Here is a 27,398-nt window from a genome sequence, read left to right on the forward strand (position 1 = left end):
ATTGCCGTGTGTGGCACCCGAATAAACATTTTGTTCTAAAATAGTTATGACATCCATGCAATGAGATTAACAAAAGGAAGAATGAGGAAGTAAACCTGGACTACTGGTGTCATCTCTTTCAGCCTCATTCTCACTGCGGCCGCACGTCTCATAGCCCAGATCCTGCAGGTCCACCTGTACCTGCTTGCTGTCACGCTGCACTGGTGTCTCCACTGGAGAAAAGTAAAAGTTGCTTACAAACTGCACTGTTTTGTATATTATATCGACTAAAACCAGTCCAATTAAAGAAAAAAATAACACTTACTGATCTGTCCTCTGAAGTGTCGGTGCTGCTCTGTGGGGATGCTGGTTTTAGACACCGTACGTCTCTCCTGCTGCACAAAACAAATCGAATTATAACAAGAAATCGCCAGAGAAAATAAACGGTTTGGGAAGATTTCACACAATATGTAGCAATCACGGTGAAACTAAAGTTCTCAGGGACAACATTACTGAACAGAGTGTTTAGCCAAAGCAAAGACCTTTAACATACAAAATTTCACAAACACACTCTCAAGGAAGCCAGCAGTCACATGAGAATTGGTTATAGGGCAGCCTGAAAGGTCAGTGTTCTGACAAATGAAAGAATAAATAATGAAATCGTTATGTTTAAAAACTATTTTTTGTTTAAAAAAGTTAAATATTTCAAATGCGCTTCATTTATAGCTTGTAGAAGTGGCGGACAAAGTACACAAACTATGTAGTTGAGTAAAAGTAGAGATACACGAGGTGAAATGTTACTCCAGTAAAAGTAAAAGTGCTCCCTTTAAACTTTCATTTGAGAAAAGGTACAAAAGTATTTGCCTTCAAATGTATTCAATTATCCAAAGTACTATGATTTATAAACGGCTATAACGTCCTATTTATGTGAAGTATGTTCATTTAAAAAGAATCTGATGTTACTCTTAGCACACTAATCTATTGATATAATTATTTAAATTATCATGAGCCCAAAACCTTCTTTTCAACTACTTTATTATTACAATAATATTTGAGTTATTTCAGTCTGTGGGACTCCAACGTTGATTTATTTGGGTTTGTGGGACTCCTGAATGTATAATTTGAGTTATTTGGGTTTGTGAAGCTCTTAAATGTATAATTTGAGTTTTTTGGGTTTGTGGGACTCTTAAATGTATAATTTGAGTTATTTGGTTTTGTGGGACTCAAATGTATAATTTAAGTTATATGGTTTTGTGGGATTCTTGAACAACCCAAAATTCAGAAGTTCATATGGATTACAGTGTGCTTTTAAAAAGCAAATGGGAGTCTGGCACAGGCTCTTCTTATTGTTTTTCTTACAATAACATGCAAAACAAATATAGTACCTGTATATATAAAAAGATATAAATAGAGCAACTGTCGAATAAAAAAAACAACAAAAAAACATGCACATTGAAAAGGCAGAAAAATGAATGACTAACATTTTTAACATTTATTAGATTATTAAATTTATTAAAATAAAAACAAGCTTTATAATCGGTTGTTATGAAACCTGCAAATTTTGTGGGTCCAAATGATTATTAGTGAAGAAGATTATTACAGTAGAAGCAGCTTAAAGCCTGGTGACCTGCTTCATATATACCTGACAGCAGAGCTCTTGTTATATGAAACCTGTACATTCAGTAGACTGAACGAAGCATTGCCTTGTCTACTCCCAGTGAAAAAATCCACTGCCTGTATCATCATCATCATCATCATCATCATCATCATCATCTAAGTAGCCAGTAAGGTGGCATGGATAATAAAGCTCTCTGAGGGATGTGTACCTGTGTGGAGGGGGAAAACGATGCTCCGGGATCAAAACAAAGCATTTTGCTGCATTGTTTCTCACAGGCTTGAGGCTGCCACTGTACTCCTCTTCCTCTCTGCTCGTCTGGTAGTCTGTGCGTTTCCTCATCTGTCTCGTTCTTTTCTACTGCCATTCTGAACGCTTCGTTTTCTAAACGTAGACTGAGCAGTGCTTTCCTATGACAAATTACACAACAGTGTGTCATCATTTCACACCAGGATGAAGGTAAGCTCACTTTTTTGCACTTTTTCTCTCTCACAGATGTTTATGTTCTTAATTTTTCTCTAAAAAAGTTCTCTAAATAAAAAAGTGTAAAAACATATGTTCTTTCTCAAAAATATTTAGGATCTCTTGAATTTTGGTTGCACTCGCAATCTTTTTGCGCTCTTCAGCAAAGAGCACCAGGATTCACAATCCATGTGGATGCACAAACCTCATCTGAGAAAAAGAAGTAAAGCCGGCCTTCCCCAGCTGAGCCTTTAGTTCCCACAGTTCTCGCTCCACCACCTGCTTCTGCTCCACTAACAGCTTTATCTCAGCCAGCCCCTGACCCTCCACTTCTGCAGGAGTCTGATGTAGCACGGGTCCTCCATGCTAGAATGTTAAAAGACAAGAAAATGATTCACTGCAGCTCGGCCTACACCTCATGGAGTGTCCGAGAGCTTTTCACCACAAGGTTCACGTAATGTTCAAAGTCACACAGATCAAAATGTATCTCAATTCTGATGTTATGCAGTATCTTTCTGCCGCTGATTGAATAATGCTGTACGACGCCAATTCTTAAAAAGCTTTGACAAAAAACATCAAATGTTTAAACTGAGAATATATACTATTTAAAAAGACGTCTCAAAAAAGTTGGGACAGAGCTGTGTTTACCACTGTGTAGCATCAGGTCTTCTGTTCGTATACATCTGGGAACTGAGGAGATCAGTTGCTGAAGTTTTGGGAGAGCAATGTTGTCTCATATGTATCTGATTCTAGCTGCTCAACCGTTCTGGGTGTCCTTTGTTGTGTTTTTTGTTTCATGATGAGCCATGATGGTATATATTCTTAGGTTAAATATTTGATGTTTTTTTGTTGTTGTTGTGTTTTATTGTGAATAGTATATGGATTTTTTTTAGATTGTGTGTGTGTGTGTGTGTGTGAGGGTTCTACCTGCATGTTGCTTAAAGCCTGTGCTGTCACCCTACACTGCTCCTCTTCCTCAGTACTCTCTGTAAGTTCACTATTGGCATCATTTTCCTCCTCTTCTACATCTGAAGTGGAGTCTGGAAAGACAGTGCGACACTTTTAGTGTGAGTACACACACACACAAACACACACAACCACTTTTAATAAGAAAACTTTTCTGGTGTTTTACTACCCTGGAAACCTAATAAAGTAATTCAAGTCTTCTGCTTTCACTCGAACTATGAAGCCCACCATCCATTCAGCAGCCCACCTAATGGACACCACACGCATTACTAAACCCGTAATTCCAGGAAGAAAGGCTCAACAAAATCGAGACATTTCCTGACAAATTATTCCTGGTCCCGATATTCCACAAAAGATTCCTAGACATACAGTAGCTGCTTAATGCAGTAATAATCTGGAAATAAAAACGTTATACGCTTTCACTACTGTTAGTATGTGCCAACATAAATCTATATTATAAAAAAAAAAAAAAAAATTATCATATTTCTTATAAGATTATTTAACCAATTTCTAGACATTTCTGTTCACTCATTTCAATCTACTCACCCCCTTTAATCTCAGGTGACTGTTTCTTCCTAGAAATTAACAAATTAATAAAATAAATAAACTATATTCTAATAAAACAAATCTATTGTATTTCAAGCTTAAAGTTAAAATGTCTGGAATTAATAATGTAATGTTTAAAAATCTTATACTGGGGTTCCTGTAAGCTTATAACAGGAAATACAAAATATATACATTTGAATATTGTATATTAAAATACACACTCTATGATATAAATGTGCTTTTTGAACATCCCATTCCACAAAGTAGATCAGTGGTTAAGGGTTACTGATCCGAAGGTCGGGGATTCAAGCTCTGGTATCACCAAGCTGTCACTCTTGGGCCCTTGAGCAAGGCCCTTAACCCTTTGTGCTCCAGGGGCACCGTATCATGGCTGACCCTGCGCAAGCTGGAATATGCGAAGAAAAGAATTTCACTGTGCTGTAATGTATATGTGACAAATAAAGCCTATTCTATTCTATTCTAATCTAATCTAATAGCCTAATCGGAAAGATGTTCCACTAGATTTTGTGGAGATTCGTTACGATTCATTGGGCTATAAGGGTGTTAGTAAAGTCAGTTAGTAATGTAGGTGATGTGAGGAGGCCTGGGGTGCAGTCAGCGTTCACATTTATCCCAAAGGTGTTCCATAGCTTTTACTGTTCTATAGCAGGCCACTTAAGATCTTCCACTTCAACCCATGGAAAGCAGATCTTCATGGATCTAGCTTCATGCACAGGGGTATCGTCATGCTGGAACAGGTTTGGGTCTCCTAGTTCAAGTGAAAGGAAAATGCTACCACATACAAATGCATTCTATACAATTGCTCCAACTTTGTGATAACAGTTTGGGAAGAATCACATATGGCTGGAAAAGTCAGTTGTCCCAATACTTTTGTCTATGTAATGTATATTTATTTTATATTTTCCGATTTGTTTTCCTTTTTAAAGTTCATGTTCTGTGATACTGAAGGAAGAAAATATATGCTATTTCATGTTTTGTTATTTTTCAGCACTTAAAGAGTAGTTTGTGTTTAATGAAAATACATGGGATGGACTAGAAGATCTTGAGTGGCCTGCTATAGAGCTCTGACCTCAAACCGATTGAACACCTTTGGGATGAATGTGAACGCTAACTGCACCCCAGGCCTCCTCACCTTATCTACATTACTACCTGACATTCCTAACACCCTTGTAACTAAATGAATCTAAAATCATTATAACAGTGAATAGGGACAGTTGTCTACTTATTGCAATAGTTTGAATTCCTTGGAGTTGTGTTTTTGGTATACTTCATGTTGCTTGTTTGCAATGGAAGAATGGGAGAAAAGGTTCAGGATCATTTGCTTATCATTTTTTGTAAAATTTTAGCCTTTGTAAGGAGAACTTGAGAAAGGTGCTCATTTTAATGTGTAGTAAAATAATTCAATGAATAAAATTAATAATTATATTGATTACTTTTATTTATTGTTATTATTATTATTTAGTGATAATAGTGCTAATAAGTTCCATTAGGTTGCGAGTGGAATGGGAACAAACATGATTTGCTTGGATTTAATATTATGATGTGCTTGTGACTGTAGAAAAAAGAGAGAGTGGACTATATAGCCAAAAGTTGTGCACACCTTTATGTGGACCTTCCTCAACAAACTCGAATGCCTTGCACAGAGACCCAAAGTCCGGCATTCTCAATCTCACTAAACACCGATTGACCCCCAGACCTCCTCACTAATGCTCTTGCAGCCAAATGATCCACAAATTAAAATATCTAGTGGAAAGCTTTCGTTGAATAGTGGAGCTCATTATAACTGCGAAGGAATAGAGGTCGACCGTTCCATCAGTTTTGCCGGCACCAGGAGTTGACTGCTGGAACTACAGGCAAAAGTCCATACTGATAGTTTTTCCGGGTTGCGTTAAACAGTATGAGAGCAGCCTCTAGAGGCAAATCACTGACACCATGTGCTGTTTATTTGAAGTGTCTTTTTGCTCATTTTGGATGTAACTGCTTTTATTTATTTGGTGTGTTACTTTTTGTTTCAGTTTGAATGCGTCTAATTTTCCTCAGTATTTTCACAATTCAGATACAGTACTGCTTTACATGGAGTGTTATGTTTTGCATATTTTATCCGGTATCCATTTTATCCATTTGATCAGTTGATTAATCTACATATAAGTATGAGTGGGTATAACAGGTGTCTAGAAACTTTTGGCTATATATGTGTAAACAGGGGGAAAAACTGATTTTACAAGTTCGGTCCATTTCTGATTAATATCAGATATTTATTACAATGCCTGCTCGCTCCAAAAAGAGCAGATGCACACAGATTTGAGAAAGACAGTGATCTCTAAAGCAGAACCCCCCCATATATCCCCTTATTACAAAGCAGAACCACAAGAATTTGATCCGTTATCATGCGCAGGATCTTCACACTGTAAATTACAATCAGTCAACATGCATGAAACAACAGTGTGTTATTCCACATGCACAAGCTCACTCCACTTACCTATCACCACACGAAAGCCGAATCCGACTCATAATATACTCATAAATCTGTATAGTTAGAATATTAAATGACCTCCTTTTCAGTTTTTGAGGGACAGAAGGATTGCAAATAAAAGTTATTTTAACATAATTTAAAGAGATATCGTATATAAAAGTACCATTAAGTGTTCATCCCGGAGCAAGAAATATCATTACCCGAGTACATTTGAATAATAACCCTTATAAGGAAATGAAATAAAAATATATACGTCGTAAAAAATTACTGCTTGGCAGCCCAAGGGAAAATGCAATAGATTAACATTAATATATAAATAGACAAATAATCGTTGAAGTCGGTGGATAGTCATTCAACCGATCCCATTGTTCCAAACATGGTCTCTCGGGTTAGTCAGGTAAAGAGCGTGCGTCGCAATGCGCGGATGTCTTCGATAGAGCGACAACAAACTGTTCAAGCAGCACTATCGGACTAAACATGTCAGTACAGGAGAACATTACAGCCTGTACAGAGGAGTGTCCTGATGCCCACCTCCAGTATCAGTGTGCAAGCTGGCTGTCTGCTCCGTCTCCATGGATACCAGATGCTCGTGTTCACCCTGTTAAAGACAGATGAAAAAACAATATACAGCATAGTGTACGGTCTGATTCAAAGCCACGCATTCAATGGGTCGCTTTTCCCCCCCAAAGTGGACACACAAATTGTATTAATTATTATGTAATGATGAAGGTCGTCAATTGATGCTAATTCACAACTAGTGCTGATAAATTAATGCTGATTCTCAAAAAAAACTATAAAATCTCAGTCCTATTTCCTTGTGTTTAAGGGTTAATACATAAACTTCTCTAGCCTCTAAGTGCTATATGTGTTTCTAGGCAGGAAGCAGGTTAGGTGCCTGTGCTGACCGTATGCTTCACAGGGTGCAGCTGTGCATTCTGGGCCTGAAGCTGCTCTTGGGTGTTTGCTAAGGCGGAGCGCAGGATGGACAACTCCCTTTGCGCCTGTCTCTCTTTGGAAAGCACCAGCTGGAGCTCCTCCTGGAGGAGCTGTAGGTCTTCTGGAGGCTCTGATGTACTTGCTGATGCACTGTCTGCAGACACCACCTGCCTGCGCAGCTCCTGGATACGCACCGCCTGCTCGGATATCACCTGACCGGTGCGCTCTGCTGAATCCTGGGAAATTATGCATCATGTGAAGTTTTCTGTTTAACCATTTTTACTATATATATATATATATATATATATATATATATATATATATATATATATATATATATATATATATATATATCACATTTCATATATTTATTATATTTACAGTGAGATCTGTGCTGTGCTGCTCTCTCACCTTGATACATTGCTCCCGGGTGCGGATGGCGTCCAGCAGCTCTTGGATGTGTGTGTGGTGCTCCTGGGCCTGTCGGTTGTGCTCGGCTAGTAGCTCCTGGAAAAGACGTTCCTTGGTCTGCAGCTGAGCGTTTAGCTTCTCCACGACCTCACTGGAGCTCAGGGGCACCTTGCTGAGCAGAGCAGCTGTTACCTCCTGTCAGAGAACGAGAGATAAGAACATACAGAGTTTTATTATGACCTTTTTGTTCATGCATGGTCCACAGTAGAATGAACAATCCCATTGCTCCTGCATTTGTGCGTTGGCTGACTGGTTGCCAGTTTTGTTTTTTTTCTATACAGTATACAGATAAAATACATTCTTAAATGTCCAAACTTTAAGGTGTGCTTGCACTTGGAAGCTTTCGAAACTCTAACTGAGAATCTTTGACCTCTAACTTACTATAGGTTTGTATAATACACAATGTGTCCAAAAGTATTGGAACACCATTTTTTTTCCGCGATACGCGACTTTCCTTGCCCCAACTGTTCCCACAAATTTGGAGGCACACCATTTTATTGAATGCCTTCGGATGTTAAAGAATTACATTTTCCCTTAACTTGAACTAAGAGACCCAAATTGGCTACAGTCCTGTGGCCATTAACATTATCAGGATCGCCTTCCTTCACCTTAGAAATATTGCTAAAATTTGAAATATGATGTCGTTACAGGATGCAGAAAAAAACAGTTAATGCTTTTGTTACATCTAGATTAGACTACTGTAACGCTTTACTGTCTGGGTGTTCAAGAAAGTTCATAAATAAGCTTCAGTGAGTTCAGAATGCAGCAGCAAGAGTCCTCACTAGATCTAGAAAATATGACCACATCACCCCTGTTTTAATCATCTACACTGCTCTCAATCAAATCTCACATTGATTATAAAATACTATTACTGACATATAAAGCACTTAACGGTCTCGTGCCGCAGTATCTGAGTGAACTTCTGTACCAGTATGATCCTCCACGCCTACTTAGATCAAAAGGTGCAGGCTATTTGTTGGTACCTCAAACAATAAAGACTACAGCAGGGGGCAGATCTTTCTCTTATAAAGCCCCACAGTTATGGAACAGCCTTTCAATCAGTGTTCGGGACTCAGACACAGTCTCAGTGTTCAAGTATTTAGTCAAGTCTTTTATCAGTAGATTTCTCTGAGGTAAAGAAGCAGATCTGGAGGATCATGGATATAGAGTGTTTGGAGAACTGGGATATTTGTCTGCTGTCGCCTCCTCTCTCTCACACGTTCACTCAGGTTTGTTGACGGTGATGCGGTGGGTCGTCTCTTATCCCAGAAATCCCTCATGTCTGTGTTACCTTCTGGTTTTCCCTTTTAATTATGCTGCCATAGCGAGTCTTGCTGGTGTCCCAACTGCACAGTGTCTTAACTTTCAGACAACAATAAGGATACTATAATAATCTCTCTCAGTCATGTTAAACATGCTCCTGAGGTACCAATGACCACTGTTCCTGCTCCTTTCCTGTCCTCGGATCTGTCCGCTTCGTCCCGGCCTGCCTCTGGTTGGTGTTTTCTTTAAGTGAAGGCCACTCTGTGCTGCTGTGGATGTTTCTCATTAACAGTCTGGGGATCCATGACATTACGGAGTAAGTAAGAATGGATTTGGACTGTATTTAATTTCAACAGTCTGCTACACTGACTCAGGACTACAGTTTGCATCTGATCACCATCACTGCACACCTCAACATGGTTTATCTGTAATAAATGGACATTCAGTTCAACCCAGATGAGTATGAGGTTCCCTCTTGAGTCTGGTCCTCTTAAGGTTTTTTCCTTATGCCATCTCGGGGAGTTTTTCCGGCTCGCTCATCAGGGACAAACTTACACTTACAAAGAAAATCTAATTTATTCTTTATCACCACATTATCTGTGTAAAGCTGCTTTGAGACAATGTTCATTGTTAAAAGCGCAATACAAATAAAAATTTATTAAATCCTGTGGACCTTAAACTTCTAAATAATATGTGCAACTATAGTCACAGGAACATCAAGCTGCTTGGAGATGGTCTTATAGCCATTACCTTTAAGATGCTGTCTCTTTAGCTTTCTGTGGTCCATGTTCAGTGTGGTGCACACCATGATACCAAACAGCACAGTAAATACTTCACCCTTTAAATAAGCAGACCAACTGATGTAGTTTGAAGACACCTGCGATGCTTATTAAAGGGCACGCTTTAGTTTATTATGTTCCGGTGGTCAAATTATTTTCAAGCTTTTCTAAGGGTACCATCATTTTTGTAGAGGCCATTTTCATCATTTGTTTATTTTTTATGAATTTGTTGAACCACAATTTAAACGCAATGTCTGATTTTTATTCGTTAATTTTCATAACATTTTTATTGATTATTATTTTGGTCAGTTTCAAACCCACCATTAGGGTTGCACAAGCCAGTGCGCTCTTAGTGCAGGCCCTAAGCCTGGATAAATGGGGAGCGTTACGTTAGGAAGGAAATCAAATATGCGGATCACGAACCAGTATATAAGTTCTGTACTATGTATATAAATCGTTCTTTCCATTTTCTTTACTTGCATCATTATCACTATCTTCTGATAGTACATCCGCAAAATCTTATACGATACAGCAGCTGAGAAAAATGTGTAGAGCGTAAAGTTGATCGTATAAAGCATATCTTGTAAATGGTACATATGAAGTGTGTGAACTTTCAGACACACTGAGTGTGTTGGACAGGCGCGATCCGGTCTTTACCTCGGCCTCTTTTGCACGCGTGTGCAATGTTGTCCGGAGCTGGCTGATGAGTGCGTCTCTGTCTCTCATGCTGCTTGCGTGTCTGTCCTCACGCTCGCGCTGGCCACGCTGGCTGCTTCGCCAGGCCTCGCTCACCTGTTCCAGCTCTAAACATTTCCCTTGAACCAATAGCTCCAGACTCTAACACAAAAAAAATTCAAATGACATGCTATATACTATATTTCGGAGAATTTTATGTACCGGTAATTTACTGCACCATAATTATGCCAAAACATTTACAAGAATATTTTGTCTTCATGCTTTATGTTGAGTTCGGTTTCACTAATAATAAACGTACATTTGCATAAAACATCCATATTTGTCCAGGTTGATTACAGCAATAAAAACTTTTCATTAATTGAAGGTACGTTTATAACAGATACAAATGTGCGATGAGGTTGCGATTAATATATGTGTATATATAAATAAATAATGATACCATAATGGTCTCCTCATTGCCGGACAACACGCATCGCAGTTTCTGCAGGTCCCTCTCTTTCTCCCTGAGGAGGAGCTGCAGCTTGCGTACCTCGACCTCCTTCTGCTCCACGCACATGAATCTCTCGTCTACTGCATGCTGCACAAAAGAACACAAGGATCACATGTATTTTTTTATTATAATTTTCTCCTAGTAGAAGTCCAAAAATAAATACCCGGATTTGTAGAAATCTTGTATGTGTATAAACAGACGTATACCTCCAGCGCTTGGTCTCTCTCCTGAATGCGCAGCTTGAGCTTATGGACGAGGATGTCCCTGTTTCCGCCACCTTCCTTCTGACCATCCAACAGTTCAGTGTAGTCCTATGGAGGATTCATACATGAAAGAAGAATCATCAGCCATCTCCATCTTCATTTTTTAAATACCCACACATTTAATTGCACTACATAGCATGCTATTTGTTTGCTGTCTCACGTGTAAAAGCTGTTCCTTGTGCTGTAGCTTGGTCTTCAGCTCTCTGATGGTTCTTTCTCTTTCCTCCAACTCTCTTTCTTTGTCTTCCTTTCCCTCCTTCAACTTCTCCGCCATCTGCTCTAGGTCTGAACGTGCTCTCTGCAGACCAGCAAGCAGCTCCTGCGGGTAAATGAAGGACAAGTTTATTTAATCTGGTAAATATTCCCAAACACATGCATAGATATATCTTATTTTTCAGATCTCACTTGATTGTGTTTCTGGGCTTCCCGGTGACGGTCCTGAACCCCCTGGAGATCGGCGTGAAGGCGCTGGTTGGCACGCGCCAGCTCGTCCTCTCGTCTCTGGGCCTGGCGCTGGGTTCTTTGGACGCCCTGAAGCTCCAGCTGGCTCGAAAACAAAGAGGCCTGAAGCTCTAATAGCTCGGTCTGTAGTGGATCAAGTGCTGGAGTGGACGTCTACATGAAACACAAACACATACACACAGAGATCTAGTGTTTCTCACAAGGTGTTTGAGGATTATGAGAAATATTTAAAACGTGTATATATGTGTGTATGCACAAAACAAAAAAACAAAAACTTCTCACCTGTAATTTCTGCTGCTTCAGAGAAGTCAAAAGCTGCTTCTGCTCGTCTACGAGCTGGTGTAAGTCAGCAATCTAAACCAGAGATATTACACTGGAATTAAAAACGTTCCTCTCTTTGCTGAAAAGTATTGGACACCTGACTTTTCCAGCCCTGTTTGGTTCTTCCCCAAACCGTTACCACAAAACTCAAGGCACACGATTGTATCGGGTGTCTTTTGATGCTGTAGCAAGAAATTTCCCCCTTTTACTTGAACTAGGAAACCCCAGCCTGTTCCAGCATCACAATGTCCCTGTGCACAAAACAAAACTTTACATGCTTTTAAATGGAAGATCTCCTGCTATAGAGCACCACCATATGTACCTGATTTTACTAACTCCAGAAAACTCCACAAAATCTAGAGGAACATCTTCCCAGAAGAATGGATGGGTCCTGTGCAGAAGATTAGAAAATTGATAAGTTGTGAACCCACCTCGCTGTCCTTGGTGCTGAGGCAGTCCCTTAGAGTCAAGATAGTCCTCTCCTGTCCTTCTACAGTCTCCCGGCAAGACAACATATCAAGCTCCATAACTCCAAGTCGCTCCTGCAGCTCCTGCACGCACACACACACACACACACAAACACCCACAAACACACAAGATCCTTAGATACCCTAACACCATAGATATAATACTAATAAACCCAACATACTGTCTTGTACTAAATACAATGATCTCATTCTTACACCCTTCAAATAACATCAACACATGATCATAAAAAACTTAAAGCTAAAATTCTGGATACAGAGACCTTCAATAAAGCAGAAGAAGACTTGTACCTTGTTGCTTGCTTCACTCGCTCTGATCTTGGCCTGGAGAGACTGGACCTGACCCTGGGCCTTCTGCAATTCAGTCACACACTGACCTGCTGCATTCTCATACTGCACCAGCTGAACCTGCTGCTCCGCAATGAGCTTCTGATAAACACACACACACACACACACACACACACATTTTTTAAACATATAAAAATGTAAAGAAAAATCACACCGAAGCAGATGTGTTGAATTTAAAGGATGAAAATAATATCAACAAATAGAAAAATAAATAAAAGACCATTAAAATTAGAAAAATATTTTCAAAAGAAATCAAATGAAATACTATAAAATATAAATAAATAGACCTATGAATAAGTAAACATGAAAATACTCAAAAGAAATTAAATAATATAAAATGAAAGTAAATAAATAGATAAACAAACAAAAATAAATAAGTGATAATTAAAATACAAAAAAAAAAATGACCTAGGATAATAGTGAACTTATTTGTTTAATTAATTGATAAAGAAAAAGAAAGAAAGAGTAAAGAAAAGAAAAGAAAAGTAAAGTAAAGAAAAGGGCATGTGAGGAACGTGTACACTTTAACACGGATCTATTCCCTCACAAAGCCTTCCACAGGAAGTCCTGTATTTCCGTGACGGCACATCATTCATTTCCTTATTTCCACTCTGTAATCTCCCTGTGCTCACTTTCACTTCTGTCCTCAGTCTAAAGCCACAAAAAATCCATAATTTCATACTATTTAATTCATTTTAAAAAGGTTATGCGTTTGTGGTGCATACATTTGCCTAATGATGATGTTTCAGATGAATAAAGATCGAAGGTTGTGTTCTCTCCTGATTTGAATGGAAATGGTAAAAGAAAAGACAGAATAATAAGCCCTACTTAAATATAAAAAAAAAGTGTTAATAAAAATGTGTGCGTGTGTGTTTAAAGACACGTCAAGGGAAAACCCTTCTGAGGACTTGCTTGTAGTACTTAGCATTGTTGCCTACAACAACAGTCGTCATGGCAGCAGACATGTTGCTAAGAGAATGCAGAGTGATTAAAGGATTTGGAGAATATGCCCAAGAGGCTTCTCCAGACACACAAAACACGCTCCATACACCCCTTTTCACTGCTTCCTAATCGAATCGTGAGCATCCCACTAAATTTGGGTTGGTTTGCAATTTTTTCAACTACCTCCTGAAAGCCCAGAGGTCCACATGGAACATAATCGTCCATCCAGAGGGCCTCGATCTCAGCCAGGTCCAGACGCAGTTCCTGCTGGATGCTGAGAGGAGCCATGTCAGGAGGATGGAGAGAAAAAGGACAGTCGGTTTCTGATTGAAGGATCTGGTTGGTGGCTACAGGTTTGATCGGTACAGGAAGTCGGCTGCCTCGGAAAACACGGACTGGACGCCACTCGAAGCTTTTGACCAGGCTTAGAGCTAGCTCCACTCCTGTTTTGGGGCTCTGCTCGGTAATGGATATCGGAAGCATGTCCTTTTTCTCCTGCAGAAGGTCGGGATGAACTAGCGAGCAGGGCTCACCCGCGGCATCCAGTGACTCGATCGATGAGGCCGGGCTGAGACTCGTGTTCTCTTCCTCAGCCGTTTGACTGATCTCTGTCAGACTCGATGACGGAGCAGCAGTCTCTTGAGGTTCTGATCCAGGTTCTGCCTCTTCCATGCTGGCCAGATTGCTAACAGAGTAACGGGTTGAGGGGCCACATGAGGTGCTTCTGCCCACCTTCCTGGGCACTTTGCAGATCGCTTCATAATCAGAGTCGGCCACTCGCAACGTTGTGCATCCCCGGCACTTTCTGGAGTGCTGCGCCCGGCCAGCTTCTGATCCTGCTTGGCACTGGTGGGAGTGATGATGAGGATGATGTTGTTGTTGTTGGTGTGGACCCCCACGTTCCTGAGAGTCGTTCTCAGCCCAGCACTCGTAGACCGAATACGTCAGATCTTCTTCTAACAGGGAGCTGTACTTGGAGTCAGACGGGGCCGGCGTTTCCACGATCGACGCCTCCGTTCCAGACTTGACCATTTCCGATTCGATTTCTTCCTGGTTGTTTTTGCGATACAGACCCCCTATGCACTGGCGAAGACGCTCTTTCTCAAGCAGGAGCTTCTGCATCCGCTCGATGGACAGAGCCTCGACACGGGCTATCACCGTGTCGAAGCGGTACATGCGGTCCAGCATGAAGGCGCACTTGCTGCAGGAGAACTCGCGCTGCCCATCCCGGGACACTTGCCTGCCCAGGGCATGCGACAACAACACCTGCAGGCTCAGCTTGTTCGTCGGGTTGAAGATCCATCTACGCTGGTTACCGTAAAGCTCCCGCGCACAGATCCGGCACAAGTCCTTTGTTTTGGAGTCCAGCATTCTAACAACTTCTAGATGTTTGGGATCCTGTATGTGAATATATTATTATTATTATTATTATTAATAATAATAATAATGATGATAAAGTCTCATTTGGACAAATCCGGTGCACCGAGCTTGCAATGGGTGTACATAACCAAAATATTTCTAAATGTCACTTCACTCCTTGTCTTCTTAACCACACCTTCATAACTGGAAAGCAAGCTCATCAACATGGCAGGTTCTTCTCAACATCACTTCTCTCCCAATCCCATTTTTTCCCTCCTGCTCGCACTCGAAAACCAAAATATATCATCTCTCTTTCTCCCCCACAAAAATCTTTCCTGAAGCCGTTTCTTGACAATGCAACCTCAAACCTTGAGCATGGATCCTGACGTTGAAGAGATCCGAGTCACACTGAACAGACACCGCGATGTGGCACTGCAGGAGAGGATCCAGAGACCCGGATCGTACCATTTTACAGAACGGGGGGGGATACGTTTTCTTAATTGAACAGAAAAGCTCGTTTACTACACGTTTTCAAGCACATTGTGTACGTAAACCTTTTTTTTTTTTTGGTCAATCCTTTTCTTATAAACATATCCGCGCTTCAACGCAGCGTGCGTATGTGTTTTCTGGGATCCCCCTCATCGGGGAAAAGAACCACGCCGAAACCGCTAGTCATCATTCGGGTTTGTTGCTAACACACAAACACAAACACACACACACACACACACACACACACAGGTTGAATGATGGCGCTGTATCAATCAGTGTTCGTATCCTGACTGGTTAACAAATCACAATTGAATTGGCTTTATGAGGATTTTTTAACACATAAATTTCCCATATTTATGTTTTGAGCATGCGCACTTGGTTTCTTTCCTCCTAAAGTAGAAGTAAAAGTGCTTCAACATGGACCACAGGCACAACTTCCCTAAAGCACAGTATCCAAAACCCTGGTGCTGAAACAGGTTTCACACACAGTTTCCATTTCTATATTTTATGCCATTTACGCCTCTATTTAGAGCCTCTTACAATTATCTCATTTATATAACTAAGCAGTTGAGGGTTAAGGGCCTTGCTCAAGGGCCCAGAAGTGGCAACTTTAGTGGTGATGGGATTTTGAACTCACACGTTTCTGATCAAGAGTCACAAAATCTTACCCACTGAGCTACCCCTTCTCACAACTCATCTAAGGAAGAGATGTTAATCAGCTCATTAGCTGAATCCTCCATTGCTCCATCTCCATTCTAGTGATAGGAAAATCTAATAATTTGAGTGACTTGGTTCTTTCAATCTCGTTTATCAAAATGCATAAATCTTATTTGAGTCATTTAGTTCATGTCCTCCCTTTAACCCTTTGATCAACGATTTGAACCAGAACACTCATAAGATGAACTACTCCATTCTGTTTCCTGTGTAATGCACTGCATAGCGTCTTTGTGTCATGTGATTAAAAGGAATAAAAAGGAATCAAATCACACTTTGAGACGACTCATTTAAAATGAACGAATTGTTCATGAAAGACCTTTATTACATCCAAGATTCTCCATTTCACCTTTATGAACCCCTTTATGAACATCCTATAAACACGTAAACACGTAAAATGATGCAGAATCACAACAATCTACAACACAACCACAAAGGGCTGTCGATCAAACACACATTCAGACCCATTTGATAGCTAGTTCTAGTACTACTGGCATGTTCTCGGGAGCTTAAAGAAAACCAGAGAACCTTGAGGAAACCAGTGAAAACATAGAACTTGAGAACTTCTGTATAGATAGGAAGCAAGGCTAAGGATGGAACCCTGTATCTGTGGTAATGCTCTAGTACCTACTGCACCACTGGGGTAAAAACTATAAAGTAAAGTACAAAAACAATCCAGGAACAGGGATGAAGGCCTGTTTATCAGCATGGTCATGTGACAGGAACAGTTTCTGAGGTTGAAATTGGTCCTCAGTGATGAAAACGTTTTGGTTACTGCAATAAGCTTTATTCCAATAGGAATTATGGCTCATTCAGTGAAATGTTTCAGTGTGTTAAATCCAAGGTCTATTTTTAACCAAGACCAGTTTATATCTGTCTTCCCTCATAGAACAAGACTAATGTATACTTTGTGCATTACAGAAATGTGTTCACATTTGGGACAAGCCAAGCTCATGGCCATATGAATCATATAAACCACCGAATACAGAAAGATATCATTTGTATTTTGGGGAAAGTTTGGAAATTTCTGAGGTTTGTTTGGTGTCACTAGGTGAATTTATCACTCAGAGTGCCTCTGGGTATTAGGCAAAATAGACAGGACGCCATAACAGTGCTGACCTATAAACAAGTCCCAATCAAAAAACTATTTATCCTAATCAGCCAATGCATTGGGGTCTTTTTTTTTACTAACATGATCTCAGTGTTTATTGCTTCAGTTGACAGAAAGAGCAAAGAGTCAGAGAAACTCACTGGCCTGCCGTTTCTGCTACAGGGGGCAAAACTTTAAAAAGGCCAAGCAAGTGTGACCACAATGTTTGAAAAGCAATAAAAAATGACTGACAAAACATTACAAATGGTACTCACAGGTCACATAAATATTTAATATGAATGCTAAATAGTTCTGGATAAATTATCATTTTTTACACACACTCTCTCTCTATGTGGGGAATGGTTTAACTGATGAAAAAGTTGGGGATTTTCTTTGTTTTTTAAAGAGATGCTATGGTTTGTAATGACGTGACATTACATTAAACTCATCTTGTGACTCAGGGGGAATCTCAAAAGCACCAAATGACTAGAAAACTAAGATTATAATACATTGTTTGGACAAAAGTGAAGGGTTTAGTGTTGGGAGAGTGCAGCGTTTGCGTGTGTGTGCGTGTGTGTTTGTGTGTTTTCATGCGCATCATCAATCACTTGCGCTTATAAATTATGGCCAGTAGGTGTCACTGTCTCATTGCCCACAATAATATATTTTTTCTCAGTTGCTTTGTAGCATTTCACGAATCATCCTTAATATTTGCAAAATTTGTACAAATGGCACAACACATTGTATTTCTTGCAAAAGCCTGTACTTTTCTTAAAATCCTTGGTTCATCTCTCAAAAGTAAGTATTTGTGTCAATGAACAAATCATTGCCATCAAAATGAAAAGTTTGTTTGTCATAGTTCACAAACAAGATCGTCAAAATGTTTAGGCATGTTGTCATTATGACGGCGCACAGTTTCAGTATTTCCTGATATAAACTACGGTTTGGATTACAATGATTGAATATGAACAAGGCTGAATTTCTTCTGTACGGCATCTATAAATTTCAGCGGTACGAATGTATTTATTTGATTGCATATTTGATTTATTTAGATTGCAAGAGACTGGATAGGATTCACACTTTTACTGTACTGTAATAGTGTTTGTTTGTTTCCTGATTGTTCATCCATTTTTAGAAATTGCAATTCTTTGTTTTGTCACCAATTGAAGGTTCACCAGATTCACCTCTGACCTGTTTTAGAGAACTAGTAGATTATTGGTTGATCTGATGCGTTCACTCGCCCTCATTAGTGTCATATAGTCATCAATTAAAGAGATATTCACAAAAATAAATGCATTCAAGGACCTATGCAATGAACTGATGAGATGTTTTAGGGGTTAAAACTATTCAGGTGAAACCAGTATAATGTATTTTAATCATCATGACAAAAAACTGCTAATGTAGGAAACAGCAGACATTTGTGAACAATCAGTTAAAAGAATGTACAAAAGCATTTGCAATTTGTTCAAAGCGACAACAAATGTTTTTCTGATGTGCACAAGTGACTGAATGATGTGGAGGTTAAACAAGTAGTTTTAAGAATTTAATTTACTGTATGATCTGAGAAATGATTGAAAGCAGCTGAGAAAAACTGTAATAATAATAACACTAACAATAATAGATAGATAGATAGATAGATAGATAGATAGATAGATAGATAGATAGATAGATAGATAGATAGATAGATAGATATCTGTACAGTGCACAGAAGTGCACTGTACAGACGTATTATTATTTTTACATTTCATATTTACTCAGGTGCATATTTATAGTATGCAACTGGAAAACAGTGCTTATTTATAAATGTGCCTGTGAAAAGGGAACAGTAGGCTGCAGTATGCTATGGTGCTTGCTGACCTACATACAGTGGTAGGCGTGTGTGTGTGTGTGTGTGTGTGTGTGTGTGTGTGTGTGTGTGTGTGTGTGTTTATAAATAAATGTAGATATCTGAGCCATTGCATCCATTTGGAAAGATAGACTGATGTTGTGCACTGGCCTGTAATTACACTGAATGAACTACAGTTACACAGTTAAGTTTCATTTTGATTAATATAGTAAATCACAGTAAATCACACACACACACACACACACACACACACACACACACACACACACACACATATTTAATACTGTGTCAGTGATAAATCTGACTTCAGACATTTTTTATGTCCATACAGAGATGAAATACAACTATACTGTATACGTATCCCATCAGCCAATTATGATGCAGCATTGCAACATATAGTATAAAATTGTGATGATGCAGCACAGAAATTCAGTTAATTAGCAAGTATAAGAATAAACTCATTTTGTCCATGGTTTGCTTAATGTTTATTTCTTCATGTATTTTTTATGACAGAATGGTGCGAAAAACAAAAAAATCCTTGAAAAAAAGACCAGGTGATGTTTCCCCAATTCTTTATCTGTTTTATGTGAAAATGAACCTGGATCTACATGATCGTTGTATTGCTGCCACATGATTGGCTGATATGTGCAGTTGCTCAGACGTTCCTAAAAAAACAGAGTGCGTCATATCATCATCATACCTTCATATCTCTGTCCTTCTGCTGAAAAGACGTGCTCAGGACCTGCAGTTCTTCCTCCAGCTGAGTCACTTTATGAGAAAGAGAGTCCGCTTCTTTATGCAGAGATCTTTCTTCTTCCTCTTTCCTGACCAGATCCTCAGTTAAATTCTGAATCAGCCTGAGTACAGAATTGCAGATTGATGTGATGTGCAAACCAAATCCAAGATCTGGCTCCTCACTAGAGTTGCAAATTCTGGAAACTTTCTATGGGAACTTCATCTGGGGAATTTTGACAATATTCCATGTTGGATAGTTTATGGGAATATGTGCAACATTTAAGTTCCCTGTTTTGGGCTTGGGCAATTTTATAAAATCCCAAATTATTGACATACATTTCTGCTAATTACCATGAAAAGTTTTCAGTCTTGAAAATTCCTAAATTTTGCAACCCTTGTCCTCAAATGATTTGATTAACCTCTCTTTCTCGGCCAGCATTTCCTCCTGTGTCTCCTTAGTCTCCATCACCCGCATCCTGTTCTCCAGATCCACACGGCGCTGCGATTCTGAGGCGGCCAGCGAAGACATTTTTTCAGCTTCGCTCTTTGCGAGTTTAGACTCCTGATAACAGATCATAAAAGCAATTAGTGGAGACAAAGATCAGTGTTTGTAAATCTTAGGGTGGCTAATAGCTGGAGAAGATTCAAGTGAGAAAATGTAATGTAAAAAAACCCAAAGCTTAGTAGCTTAGTAGTTAGGCATTAGACTTTGGATCGGAAGGTAATGAGTTCAAATCCCAGCCACAAAAAGATGGCACTAATGATGCCATAAATGTAAATGTAAAAATGTAAAAAGATCTTCCTGATGACGTGAACAATACAGCCTGTAAAGTATGGCAGGTCCTCACAAGTATACAAGGATGGTACAAGAAATACATGTGTGTGTGAGAGACTGAGTGTATGTGTGCACCTCCTGCAACAGCTGGATCTTGTTCTCCAAGACCTCCTGAATGTGGGAGATCTCCTGCCTCTTCTCTTCACCCTGACGCTGCACATCGGCTCCATTCTGATTCCTCTGTATTTCTGTTCTGCTTTCGGGTAAAAAGAATTTTCAAACTTTTAGAAGTCTTGATGTGAAGTTTTATATATATTATATTATTATTATATATATATATATATATATATATATATATATATATATATATATATATATATATATATATTATTATAATCAGACCTTCGATACAATATTTAGGCCTCATTTTGTGTGGGAGTTTGGTGAGAACTGAAGCCACCTCAGAATTGACATCAGCAATGCTTAAAGCAGCGTCTGATAGACATGTGACTCAATGTTATACAACCTAATGGTGTTACACGATGTGTGAGGTCACTGGAAAGTGATTGTACTGAGTCCCTACACAGCTGGCTGCTTTTATGCTAAGATCAATGTGTTACTATGGTGATTTGTTTAGCGACATGATGGTGTTCATTTTAAAAGAGTGATAGAATCCATCAACGAAATATCACTCAGTGGACTGTTGGCTACTGGTGAAGTGTCTAATAAAAGTCTGGCACTTATCCTGTGGAATTTTATATCAGCTCATGAGTAGGATCATGAATAAAATGTCTATGTACAGCAGATATACACATCGAGAGAGAGAGAGAGAGAGAGAGAGAGAGAGAGAGAGAGAGACTGTGGAGAACTTAATTTTAATGCATGTAATTATATATGTGTAGGTCTGGGTATTTGTGTGTCTTTGCTCTGGAAACTCACTTTACTTATAGGTGCCATTAATGAATAGCTGTAGGAATATTCATAATAATAATAAAAAAAAGCATAATCATTAATACTTTGTACATTGTATAAAATAGTCATACTTCACTCTCATATATGCCTCTGTGATAAGATTGTAGTTTTGTAAAATTATTAAGAAATAAAACACTTATAGTGCTTTTATAGGAAAATAATAATAATAATAAAAAAAGCTTATTTGGTGTGATGTGGTCCAACATTAAACAAATCTATTGATACCACCCTGAAGTCAAAAAGTGTTTTTTTACACTTACAGAGGAAAACCCTTAATAGTAGAAAGTAATAAATAGTAGATAGTTGTAGATAATGTAGTACTGTATTTTTCGGACTATAAGCCGATACGTTTTCCCATGTTTAAAAAAACGTTTTTTTTAAACGCATGACGATGCCAAAAGATAAACTTCAGAGAGAAATAGTTGTGAAAGGAAGGAGGAAGACAGTGAACAATGACTTTCTTGGTAGGCTACTGTTTAGATACAAGCCGTTGTAACGCGTTGAGTCTGGGTAAAGGGAGAGCTCACTAACTCCAGTTACAACAGAAATCCTATAAGCACAGACAGGTTTCCAAAACTTGTGCTTTTTTATTTTTCTTGGCAACAGAGTTACGGGTTAGTCAAAGAAACTTAGAAATGAGCATCAGAAAATAATAAGGACATAATCCTCGGTCTTGCACACATGCAGTAATAGCGGAAAAATGCAGTGGCATGCTATTCCCAAAATACCGCTCTGCTCTTAAAGGAGCCACAACATATTTCACCGGTTACACTGTGTAACAGACACTGTCTTTCGTTAAAGACTGTGTAAAGTTAATTAGTTTCAGTGTAGGCTTATTTATGTTCAAAATAAAAATATTTGTAAAATTTAGTGGTGCGGCTTATATATGGGTGCGCTTTATAGTCCGAAATTACGGTAATAGATAGTTTTCACATATTCGTACCGAAATTCTTTGGTACAGTGCTTTGTGCGGAACATGCTTAAAATCTGAGTTTCCTCCGGAACACATTAAGTGCCGGACTGCACGTGTGTTTAGTCTCTGTCTTGCACTTTCAGCACTTTTTTTAAAATAATTGTTAAACTTGAGAACATACACAACAATGCCAAGGATATAAAAAAGAAAGAGTTAGCACAGTGTCACTGTGGGTACTCACTCCATACAGCAAATAATACATACAGGATTTATTGTGCGTTGTTTTGTGCATTCCCTGAATCGTTAAAGATCCTGCCTTCGCCAATGCTAGCAATATAGATTCATTAGCATTTTATGGACATCTTAATATACATACAATAACACTTATATACACACTTATATACACATCTAAATTACACAAATGTAAACTATTTAAGAGTATTTTGTTTAAAATTGTTTTAAAAATGTAAACTGTTGATGTTGATGTTCACAAATGTTTATACGGATAAACCGCGTTAATAAAAAAACAACAAGCAATTTTATGTTTTGTATTTCTTCCCCCCAACTGTACTGAAATAGTACCGAACCGTGACTGAAAAACCAAGGTCTGTACCGAACCATACATTTTGTGGTACACCCCTAGTAGATAGTAGTAAACTGTAGATAGTAACAAATAGTAAAAGATAGTAGACACAAATAGATAGCAGATAGTAAGATTGTAGGTAGTAATAGATATGAGATATGAGATAGTTATAGATAGAAATAAATAGTAGATAGTAATAGATAGAAGTGAGTAATAGATTGTAGATAGTAATAGATAATAGATAGTATATAGAAATAGATAGTTATAAATAGTAGATAGTAATAGACTGTAGATAGTTTTAGATAGTAGATAACAATAAATAGTAGATCGTAATAGACTGTGGATAGTAATAGATAATAGATCTTAGATAGAAATAGATAGTATAAATGTTAGATAGTAATTTGTCAATAGTAGGACATTTTATGGTTGTATTTAATGGTATGGAACATCTGCAAAAGAAGTATTTGTAGCCATTTAGGACATAAATGGACGAACACTAGTGACATTGCACCAAGCACAGTACAGATATTATAGTGTTTATATGTTTATACACTATGTGGACAATGATTTGTGGACACCTCAACATAAGATTTGTATGTGATTTATAAACATCCCTTCCCACATAAATAAGGTTCAATGTCTTGCTGGAAAACGTTTTGGGCTCGTAGTTCATGTGAAGGGAAAATGTAATGCTACTGCACCCATCTGTACAACTCTGTCATAACAATTTGGGCAAGAAACTTATACAGCTGGAAAAGTCAGGTGTCCCAATACTTTTGTCCACAAGATGCATACTATGCTCTGCTTAAATACTTGATCCTGAATGTCTGGATGATGTGAGTTAAACCATTAAACCTGTCAGATTAATCAGTGTTTTGAATAAATTTTAGGCCCTATAAACATCTGGAAACATAGTAACATACACTTACAGTCACATACAAAGTGCGAGCGCTATTGTAAACATTTACTAATGACCTTAGTGAGCTAAATGAAGGATTTTTTTTTCACTGTTGTTTAACCTGTCTGGTGAATATGGTGATTTTGATAAATGAGTCAAGGCACAAGATAAATGTGATGAGAAGAAAATGTTATAACCAAAAATATTACAAAAAACAGATTCAGGAGTTAACAGCTACATTATCAATACAGATGTGGCACAAAGACATATAATTCACACACCATTTCTCTCTCTCTCTCTCTCTCTCTCTCTCTCTCTCTCTCTCTCGCTCTCTCTCTCATTCTCTCATAATGAATTATTAAAATTCATTGATAAAATCACAATATTTCAATGTCTAATTTAATTCATTATTATTCTGTATATAAAACATCTAGTTCAGTCAGTTTTGCACTGCAAACTTTAATGACAGTTTTTGCATGTCAATGCTAGAAAGTGGGCATGGTATAAACGGGATTAGCATTACACCAATTTAACGCACTCAGATTCACGCCGGGCCGTTATTCACTCTTGCATCATGCATAAACAATTTCCAGGTAGCTGTGTATTAAAATATAAGTAAGAGGTAATCCTTGTTCATTTACCAGCATTAACTTCAAGCTCTCATGTTCTGTATGCAGTGCAAAACTGAGTGAATGGTTAGTTATTTTGTATATACAGTTTATGGCTTGTTAGAGCTACAATTCTGCTGCTTTAAAACATACACAGAGATTAAGTAGTTTAATAAGATGATATTTATTTGTATGATAATGTGTATGTGTGAATTGTGGGTGTCTATATCATGTCTCTATTACTAATAAAACTGTGTCAACTCTGTTTGCCCCAGCTTATTTATCAAAATTCATCATATGAGTTAAACGACATGCAAAAATCACTTATTGATTTTAGAAATTCAAGTAATGTTCACAGTAGATGTCTGATTACTGTTTTTTGTACTACCTGAACAACTTGTTCAACGATGTGACCTTCCAGCCAATCAGAAACCAGTATTCAAACTGTAGTTATCTTACTCCCAAACACTAATTCAGTACTTACAGAGCCTTGTCAAGCTGCTGCTGTCTCTCTAGTAGCTCTTGCTTCAAGCTCCCCACCTCAACCTTCAGCTCAATGTTCTGCAAAGCAAATACAACCAATCACAAATCATCACTTAAATATATTATGCCAATGAATTAAGTGCACATTTATTTCAAACAAGCATTTAAATACACATGAACTGCAATCCCAAGCAATTATATTTCACAATTTATGCAGGTTTTGTTTTTTGCTAAAGTTAAAATGGATTCTCTAAAGCTGCAGTGTATTTTAGACTAATGTGTATTATTTATTAGGGTTCTAATGAATGTTATTGCTGTTTACTTCAGCTCTGTGCACTATGTACAGTCTCCTGGGTGTAAGGTGGGACAAAAATAGCAGGACAGACAGTAGCCACCTGCTCCTACCCTTCCACAAGCTTGCTCTGTGTCTCCTAGTCTTGCTAATTCACTCCTACAGCTGCAATCCAGAATAACGCTCATGTTGCTAGCTCGTATATAGCGCATGTGGGTCAGTGGGACATTCTTTTTTCACAACCTAATAGAGTTTACAAAGTTCCAGCAAAAAGAGCGTGTCTCTATTTACTATGGAGACACTCGTAATAAAAAATTGTGTACTTTTCAGTGTACTTTAGTATATAATTGTGAATGCAAAGTGTGTAATTTGTATGTCAATGCAAAGTGTGTACTTTCTATATAGTATGAATACAGTGTGTACTTTGTATGTGTGTAAATGCAAAGTGTGTACTTTTTGTGTGGATGCAGCGTGTGTACTTTATATATGTGTAAATGCAGTGTGTACTTTCTATATATGTGTGAATACAGAGTGTGTACTTTGTATACATGTGAATGAAAAGTGTGTACTTTTTATATATAAGTGTGAATACAGAGTGTGTACTTTGTATATGTGTGTTTAGTGAATGCCGTGTGTACTTTTTATATATGAGTGTGAATACACAATCTGTAATTTGTATACATGTGAATGAAAAGTGTGTACTTTTTATATATGTGTGAATGCAGAGTGTGTACTTTGTATACATGTGTGTGTACTTTTTATATATAAGTGTGAATACAGAGTGTGTACTTTGTATACGTGTGAATGAAAAGTGTGTACTTTTTATATATGAGTGTGAATACACAGTCTGTAATTTGTATACATGTGAATAAAAAGTGTGTACTTATTATATTAAAAGTCTGAATACAGAGTGTGTACTTTGTATACGTGTGTAGTGAATGCCGTGTGTACTTTTTATATATAAGTGTGAATGCAGAATGTGTACTTTATATATAAGTGGGAATAAAGTGTCTACTGACCTTCCTGTGAACATCCTCTCTGCTGCCATCTTCACACTTTCCCTGAATCCTTTCCTCCAAAAAGTAGATGCGCAGCTTCAGGCTGAAGTTCTCCTTCTTCAGGTCGTTGAGGTGCTGCGAGATGGTGCGAAAGCCGTTACACGTCATTCTCTGTTTCCCTGCGGGGGCCTTGGACCCCTCATCGTTACACCATGCTGTCTCAGGAATTCTCAAGAACGAATTAGACTATTCTACAAAATGCTGACACATATACACAAACAATCAGACACACTCAAGAAAGCAAAAAAAGAAACTAATAATTAACTATGGATAAGGGCATCTGCCAAATGCCCCAAATCTAAATGTAAATACTAATTAATCTTGAGTAGATCAGTGTCAACAACAACACTGTGCTGCGAGTTAGAGGAATCTCCTGCTCTGAAAAGTTTGTTGTATTCGGTGTGTGTGTGGGTGTATGTGTGTATGGAGGTGGTGGTGGTGGTGGGTGGGGGGCTGGATGGGTTGAGGAGGGGTGGCAGGGTGTGTTACTATCTTTAACCTGAGAATTTATGCCAGGCATGAGCAGTGCCGTGAGGGGAACACACACACACACACACACACACACACACACACACACACACACACAAACACACACACGCAACTGGTGTTAGCTGATCCTGTTATTAAACCCACCAGCTCTCACAGGAGACAACTGGATGTTGGGGCACACACTCTTTTCATCTCTTACTCCTTCACCAATACTGCATATGTGTTGGTATTGGGACACCTAACTTTTCCAGCCATGTGTGGTTCTTCCTCAAATTGTTACCACGAAGTTGATCGCATGAAATTTTACCTTTAAACCTGTTTATAGCATCATAATGTCTCTGTGCACAAAGCTTGCTCCTTTAAGATTTGTTTTTTGTGGGTTTCAAGTTAATGGAAGATCTTGAGTGGCCTGTTATAGAACTCTCAATCCTAAAGAACATCTTTAGGATGAATGTGAACACTGACTGCACCCCAGGCCTCCTCACCTCACATAAATCAATAGCTGACTTTACTAACACCCTTGTGGCTGAATGAACATTAATCTTCACAAAATTTAGTGGAACATCTTCCCACTTC

The 27,398-nt window shown here is 38.5% G+C and overlaps 1 protein-coding gene across 6 annotated transcripts in view; it reads right to left on the reverse strand.

Moving 5' to 3' along the window:
• Window positions 1-27,398, reverse strand: part of LOC124377476 (phosphodiesterase 4D interacting protein) — a 72,209-nt gene that overhangs the window by 19,538 nt on the left and 25,273 nt on the right. For 2 of the 6 annotated variants that reach the window (XM_046836984.1, XM_046836979.1), the window contains exons 1-17: window positions 13,702-15,366; window positions 12,520-12,657; window positions 12,175-12,294; window positions 11,705-11,776; window positions 11,366-11,575; window positions 11,121-11,279; window positions 10,904-11,008; window positions 10,647-10,784; window positions 10,169-10,348; window positions 7,410-7,604; window positions 6,968-7,234; window positions 6,594-6,660; window positions 2,984-3,096; window positions 2,262-2,422; window positions 1,806-2,004; window positions 305-374; window positions 96-212 (exon numbers count right to left, since the gene is read on the reverse strand). In XM_046836984.1, the coding sequence (XP_046692940.1) occupies window positions 96-212; window positions 305-374; window positions 1,806-2,004; window positions 2,262-2,422; window positions 2,984-3,096; window positions 6,594-6,660; window positions 6,968-7,234; window positions 7,410-7,604; window positions 10,169-10,348; window positions 10,647-10,784; window positions 10,904-11,008; window positions 11,121-11,279; window positions 11,366-11,575; window positions 11,705-11,776; window positions 12,175-12,294; window positions 12,520-12,657; window positions 13,702-14,889 (3,499 nt within the window). In that variant the 5' untranslated portion in view covers window positions 14,890-15,366. Of the gene's footprint in view, window positions 1-95; window positions 213-304; window positions 375-1,805; window positions 2,005-2,261; window positions 2,423-2,983; window positions 3,097-6,593; window positions 6,661-6,967; window positions 7,235-7,409; window positions 7,605-10,168; window positions 10,349-10,646; window positions 10,785-10,903; window positions 11,009-11,120; window positions 11,280-11,365; window positions 11,576-11,704; window positions 11,777-12,174; window positions 12,295-12,519; window positions 12,658-13,701; window positions 15,374-19,716; window positions 19,874-20,170; window positions 20,314-20,661; window positions 20,780-24,984; window positions 25,062-26,294; window positions 26,409-27,398 lie in introns of those variants that run through there. The other 4 variants (XM_046836985.1, XM_046836981.1, XM_046836980.1 and 1 more) reach the window with 4 other exon arrangements.

This window comes from Silurus meridionalis, chromosome 23, assembly GCF_014805685.1.
Source record: "Silurus meridionalis isolate SWU-2019-XX chromosome 23, ASM1480568v1, whole genome shotgun sequence".
Lineage (NCBI taxonomy): Eukaryota > Metazoa > Chordata > Actinopteri > Siluriformes > Siluridae > Silurus > Silurus meridionalis.